Here is a 7,271-nt window from a genome sequence, read left to right as displayed (position 1 = left end):
AGTGCATTCGTCGCCGGAGAATGATGTTGCATTTCACCCAAGTGGAAATTTCTTGGTGACTGGCGGCGATGACGATACAATAAGATTGCTTGATTTATTAGAAGGTCGACCAATTTATACACGGTAGTAGTGCACTTTAGCGGAACCACATAATATATATTTTTTCCTGTATTCAACAGTTGCTCGTTTGGAAATCTAATTTGCATACATTTGATGCCAATAGCTCTCGCAACAAGCAAGCCAGCTCTCAAAGAGTCCAAATTGATTTTAGTCATGCAACAGCTCCACATAACTCCGACATAGACACACACACCAGTTGCTGCAGTACCAAAAAGCTGTGATGACAGTATTTTAATTGATCCACGACAATCGGTGGCATATGGAATGCGTGATGGAAATTTTCTGGTGCTTGATAGCCAATAAACTACAAGAGTGAAACGCTGTGATGTAATTTTTCTTAAATTTCCATCTTTTATTTGCATTTACATTAAGAAGCTCATAGAGGACAGAGCTGTTGGTGAGGAAGGTGTCGAGATACTGCAGTACTGCAAATCCGCATTTCGCACGTGCCCCACTCATATGGAATAGCTTATGTCAAAAGGCTGGTTTTAGTATAATGCGGCATTCGCAGCATACCCTCACTGGCGCCGAGCCGTTGAAGAAATTTTGGCAAATAAACGTGCAAGAAATAGTTCCGATACTAGCACGCCCATATTCTTGTTAAGGGTCATCAAAAAATTCCTTGTGTTGTAAATAATAAAGCCAGCTTCCCGACATAAACTACTATTCCATACGAACACAGAAATATAAATGTATCTAAAACTGAATAACTCAAATCAAATTGGATTGCATTTCCATAATATACCTAATATTGGAATCTGTTTTGATCGTACAACTTGCAATCATTTAGATTATAGTTTTGAAAGAAATTGATTGCAATCGTAAATTGTGTAAAAATTGTTAATAGCAATCTGCCTTAAATTTATGATCCCCATGTAACGGATATAAAATACGTTAAATCCGCACTATCTGCATTAACAAAAAATATACATTGGAATATTTAAAATAAAACGATTCATATTTATTTTCTAATAAGAATTGTTTCTTAATTGAAAGTATTTAATACTAACATAATGTAGTGGTTAATGTTTAAAAATGAATTCGCAATATGTCCGCAGCTCAGGTTGATTTGAAGAAATCCGTTTAAATTTTTCGAATTACATCTACTTGAATATAGGATAGGCAGGGTTGCATACAAATGGTAGTTCCGTAAATATTTAAAATATGTTAGTTCATTCAATATTTACATCTGGGCCAATAAATAATAACAAATATAGCCGAAAAAACAAAGTTTCGATTAAAACCAGTTTTTATAACCCCCCATAAAATTTCGATTAATTTAAAATACGAAAATAACTATATTTTTTCATGGAGAGGTATTTTTTTAATATACCTTGTTTATACCTACACAAGAACCGTATTAGCAAAAAACCGATTGGACTCAACATATATTTCTTTACAGCATTTATACCCATGTCTTTATACCGCACTCGATATTCAAAAGTAAACAAAATCTGCTATTTTTAAACGAAATTTTTTTAATAAATAATTTGCGCGGTTGACCGAAATGGAAACAAACAATAATTGTAATTTATTATAACAATAATTCGAATTTAAAACGGGCTGTATAAAGAAAACCAGCCTATTGTCACTTCACTTTCCAATGATGCTGATTGCTGCAGGAATTATTTAGCGATTTAGAGCATAATCAACACAATATATGCTCATAAATATGTATTATTTCACAGATCTCACGGCCAGCTTAGAAATACGTCACCAAAATTATATAAAATTTAAGTAGGAATTATTTTTATTTATAACGTAAAGGCCCTATCTGACCCATTCTGATAAGTATATTTCCCCTAAAGTTAACCCATTTTATTTAATTTGTCTCTCGTGAAAATATATATATATTTTTTTTAATTTTCAGATATGTACATATATTTTAAATTTTTGCTTTAATTTTTGTATCCTTTTAATATTTAATTAGATACCTTTAGATTAAAACAAGCTTAAAACGAAACAGCACAGCAACCCTTTTCTGTTCATCTTGAGAACACAAAACCCTCTTTTGTTAAAATTCGGCGCTGCACAAAATCCTGGCGTTTATATTTTCCAACAAAATACCATTTCGCAACCCTGGATTTTCACGAAGCGTTTCGTTCGGGTCGTAGTTTTGCAACTTCGGGCCATTCGGTGTTGTATGCCATATTGGCTGCCATATTGTTCACACTGTCATCGCCATATTGAACACCCTGTCAACTATCTGTCAACCCTAAGATATCTCACTTGTATTCTTCCACAATGATCAAAACAATAAAGGCATTTACTGTCAAAATACTAATCTTAGTTAATAATCAATAGATTACTAAAAATAATTGAACGTAGGATATTTTTGTGAATCATGAGTATGAATAAAAAAACATTTTCCAATTTGATGAGCAAGGAGAAGAAAGATTTTGAAGCATCAGTTTCAAAATATAGAAAACTGAACCAACTTGCTCATCAAATGGAAATTGGTAACAGTAGTAGCAATTATAGAGTACCTTGTTGTAATGATGACATGCCTAGTACCAGCAGAGCTGCCGGCCTTCAAAATATTTTTGATCCTACTGTGAGAAGTGTATCAGATACTGTTTTGGTTAATGAAGATGATTTTGGGTGTAATGAGAGTAGCGATAGTGAGAGTTATTTATTCGACTTACATGAGTTAGATGATAGTGTAAGAAATATAGATGCAAATTATGAACGGAGTAGTGAGTTAAAGGCTTTTGCTATCCGAAATAATCTCTCTCAGAATACGTTGACGGACCTATTAAAAACATTGAGGAAGATAGGGGTTGACGGACTACCTCTTTCCGCTAAAACTCTTTTAGGTACTAGTCGGGAGACAGTAGATATTAAAACCATACCAGGGGGAGAGTTCTTATATTTCGGTATCCAGTTTTTTTTTATGTCAAGAGATTTCGAATTTTTGCAAAGCGTAGATAAAGTTTATATAGACGTGGGAATTGATGGATTGAAGATATTTAAAAGCTCAAATAGGACGTTGTGGCCAATTTTAGGCTCTGTCGTAGGTTTTCCTAAAGAGGACCCCTTTATTATTGCCTGTTTTTCTGGTATGAGTAAGCCCCATAACGTAGATGAATTTCTTAGGCAGTTTTGTGATACTAGTACTTTTAAGAGAAAACGGACTAAAGGTAGGACTTAATGAATTAATAAAGCAGTTCGATGCTAGGCTTTTTTCGTGTGACTCTCCAGCTCGCGCTTTTGTAACAGGAGTGAAGTCCTATACTGGAAAAAACAGTTGCCCAAAATGCATATGTAATAGTGAGTATAAACAAAGAAGGGTTTGCTTTTCGAATACAATTGGGCCCTTACGGACAGACGATTCATTTAAAAATAGATTAGATTTAGACCATCATAGTTTAGAATACAGACAATGTAGAAGTTTGTTGGAATTTGCAAATATTGGCATGGTTTCACAATTTCCCTTGGAACCAATGCATTTAGTAGATTTAGGTATTATGAAGAAACTACTCCAATTGCTGATTAAAAGAGGTAACATAACAAGAATGAATGAGAAAATGCATTACCTCTCAAGTTTTGTTCCCTCGGAGTTTTGCAGAATATCCCGAAATCTTGATGAAATAAGCAATTGGAAGTCCACGGAATTTAGACAATTTTTATTGTACACGGGAATATTTATTTTGAAAGACTGCATACCAGATGATTTATATTACAACTTTCTTTTATTGCATGCCGGAATTCGACTTCTTTCTTGTGAAAGGTCGCATAACGCAGAATTAAATATCGCAAATGAGATTTTGAAAGACTTTGTAAAATTATTTGGCGATTTGTATGGTGACTTTTTGATAAGCTTTAACGTGCATAATTTACTGCACTTGCCAGATTGCGTAAAACAGTTCGGTCCTTTGGATAGTTTTTCAGCGTATAAATTTGAAAATTACATGCAGCATTTAAAAAAAATGATAAACAAACCCAGCCAAATATTACAGCAAATTTATTTTAAAAACCTTGAACGACAAAACGTAATTGCAGATTCCAACAAAACTTCAAAAATTGGGGAGTTTTATATAGATTTTAATAAGGATAAGGATAGTTTTTGTTGTAGCAATAAGTTCGGACCACTCAAAATCATTGGAAAAGATTTAGATTCTAACGCTTTTAAAGCCCTAATTTTAGTAAATTTAGGAAACTATTTTGAAGAACCATTGCAATCCTCATCTGGTCTAGGCATTTTGTTAACTACGATTTTAGATAAAAATGAAGTAGATGTAAACAGGCATGAAATCACTTATAAATATTTCTGTATTCCTTTTGAAGGAAAATATTTACTTATACCTTTATTACATCACCTTTTTAATGATTTTTCAAGTTAAACTATGGAAGAAGCAAATATTTTTGACGAAATTCGTTCACAAGTGGAATCAAGCCAGTGGAAAACACAAGATGGTACTATTTTTTTATATTTTTATACTATTACTCTAATATTTAGTTTTGCAGGTAGTATTATTCGCAAACGGCAGTTTACAGTCGGAACTCATTTTGATGAGCGACCTCCAACAAAAAAACCAGCCCTTCCCGAGGATGTGCCGTCGCCTCAAAATAGCCAATTGGCAATTATGGCCACATTAGACGCTATCCAGAAACGCCAAGAAGAAGTTTTCGCGAAACTTAATAGCGTCGAGACTCGCCAATTGGAAATGGGTGAAACGATTAATCAAATGCAAGGTGCCCTTTCCGAAAAGGTAATAAGACTTACATCATAAATATATATTCTGTTTTGTAATAACAAGTTTTCCTATTTTAGATGCCAGAACGTAGCGAAATACAGGCGCAAAGCAAACTGTTGCGGGAATGCAGGGTATTGACAGCAAGGGTTCAGCAGTCTGTTAGTCGCATCACCGGTGACGTGGAAACCGAGGAATCGACAGATTTAGCCAGCATGCTTCCCATGTCATCGGTGGAGAAAGTCCAGGCTGCTGAAGCCAAGCTGAAAACCAAGGCATATGCCGACGCAATGGTAATATATTCTCATTTATATTATGCGCGTTCCTTATCTCCCAGAAATAGTCAGAAAAAGTCCGAAGTAGTCAGATTTAGTCCAAAAAGCGTTCCTTAACTCGGAAATGACAGCAAAAATGAGAGAGCAACAGTCACTGAGAGCGACTCTCATCAGTCCGAAGTAGTCAGATTTAGTCAGAAGAATTTTTTCTGGCAAAATCCTGAAAAGTGTCAAACTCAACTGAATTTAAATTAACGGAAATTAAAGAATACGCAAAAAGTGAGAATAATCTAAAAAGTAAAAGAAATGAATTGAACTTGAAAGGAGGCAAAAAATAATTGATATAGCAAGTGTTTATTGTGCTTGTGCTTGTGTGAATGTGTTTTGTACATACATTTCTGTTCTTATTTGACGTTAGTTTTGTTGTTGCCATTCTTTGGACTAAAAATTTGGTTTTTTGCGTTCCTTTACTTTTCCTGTTACTCTCTTTTGGTGAGCGCATTTTGCTTACGCTCTGGCATATTGACACTTTTCAGATTTTAGTCCAAAAAGATAAGGAATGAACCTATTATAGTTGCCTTGTAATTAACTCTATCTTTTTCCAATATATAGATGGGGCTACTAGCTAGGCAAAAGGGCACCAAAGGCACAGTTGACGGCGTTATGCGTGGCTTATTTACAGACGAGACCGTGGCGCATTTTAACTTGGAGGGAAGGGCTGGCAAGATTCCACTTGTGGGACTTAAAGTCGTCGATCTTCTTTTTGGTTAGTCTTTAACTAGCAAAAACTACAATACAAGTTTGTTACTAACATTATTTAATTTATTAGATATTTTCCTAGAAAAGTCGAAAGAAGAAGTTCGCGCTGCCCTGAAAAAATATATTAGTTTAAGCCACAATAGACATAATCAAAAAAAATATATTACAAAAAAAAGTTTAAGTAATAATGTAGAATAATAAACTCTAAATAGTAGCACTAAGTTTTTTAGAAGTATTTAGAGGTATTTAGAATCTAGTACATATTGTGCTGCAAATGCATTTGCAACATGTTTAAGCACCGGATACTGGAAGCTCTTATTGTGTTCGGCATTTTTTGTATATGCCCTTGTATTCTGCATTTGTGGGTTTTTTCTGGTTTTTGGTAGATAATGTACTAAAATTTCTTACAGCAAAGCAAATTAGAGTTTTACTACATTATCTAACAGAAACCATAAATAGACTAGACCAGATGAGGATTGCAATGGTTCTTCAAAATAGTTTCCTAAATTTACTAAAATTAGGGCTTTAAAAGCGTTAGAGTCTAAATCTTTTCCAATGATTTTGAGTGGTCCGAACTTATTGCTGCAACAAAAACTATCCTTATCCTTATTAAAATCTATATAAAACTCCCCAATTTTTGAAGTTTTGTTGGAATCTGCAATTACGTTTTGTCGTTCAAGGTTTCTAAAATAAATTTGCTGTAATATTTGGCTGGGTTTGTTTATCATTTTTTTTAAATGCTGCATGTAATTTTCAAATTTATACGCTGAAAAATTATCTTAAAAGCTTAAAGCTTATCAAAAAGTCACCACATNCGCTGAAAAACTATCTTAAAAGCTTAAAGCTTATCAAAAAGTCACCACATAACCACCAAATAATTTTACAAAGTCTTTCAAAATCTCATTTGCGATATTTAATTCTGCGTTATGCAGAATTCTAGTTAAAATCATCGAAAGTTGTAGTATAAATAATCTGATATGCAGTATTTCAAAATAAATATTCCCGTGTACAATAAAAATTGTCTAAATTCCGTGGACTTCCAATTGATTATTTAGAGGTATTCAGAATCTAGTACATATTGTGNTGTAATTGCGGTTTCTCTGGTTTTTGGTAGATAATGTACTAAAATTTCTAACAGCAAAGAAAATTAGAGTTTTACCACATTATCTAACAGAAACCACAAATGCTACAAATACACAATACAGAACACATTGGTATATACAACAAGTCCCGAATTTTGTATATACTATTATGTATTAATAATACTCGTATTAATATAACGTATAAATAAGAAATAGTATTAAAACTTATATTAAAAAATAATATAAAGGCCGTTAATTTATCTATTTTAAATTATTGATAAATCAATAGTTAAGCACCAAACTCGGAATTTTGTGTAGTAAAGTTTAACTTTACTTTAAAA

At 33.3% G+C, this 7,271-nt stretch overlaps 1 protein-coding gene across 1 annotated transcript; it reads left to right on the top strand.

Moving 5' to 3' along the window:
- Positions 1-4,623: 4,623 nt before the first annotated feature.
- Positions 4,624-6,167, top strand: LOC108380236 (uncharacterized). Its single transcript, XM_017636611.1, has 4 exons — positions 4,624-4,832; positions 4,895-5,107; positions 5,702-5,855; positions 5,919-6,167. The coding sequence occupies exons 1-4, from the start codon at positions 4,707-4,709 to the stop codon at positions 6,044-6,046; spliced, it is 621 nt and encodes a 206-aa protein (XP_017492100.1). The 5' UTR covers positions 4,624-4,706; the 3' UTR covers positions 6,047-6,167.
- Positions 6,168-7,271: the final 1,104 nt, after the last annotated feature.

This window comes from Rhagoletis zephyria, unplaced genomic scaffold (assembly GCF_001687245.7).
Source record: "Rhagoletis zephyria isolate East Lansing unplaced genomic scaffold, Rhagoletis_zephyria_1.1 Rzeph_scaffold_18660, whole genome shotgun sequence".
Taxonomy (NCBI): domain Eukaryota; kingdom Metazoa; phylum Arthropoda; class Insecta; order Diptera; family Tephritidae; genus Rhagoletis; species Rhagoletis zephyria.
This window is presented reverse-complemented; position numbering and strand designations above follow the sequence as displayed.

Excerpts from the sequence above, each read along its gene's own strand:
- LOC108380236 (XM_017636611.1), top strand. The coding sequence starts at position 4,707 with ATGGCCACATTAGACGCTATCCAGAAACGCCAAGAAGAAGTTTTCGCG. Across the intron at positions 4,833-4,894 it reads AAGGTGCCCTTTCCGAAAAG|ATGCCAGAACGTAGCGAAAT; the intron begins GTAATAAGACTT and ends TTCCTATTTTAG. Across the intron at positions 5,108-5,701 it reads AGGCATATGCCGACGCAATG|ATGGGGCTACTAGCTAGGCA; the intron begins GTAATATATTCT and ends TCCAATATATAG.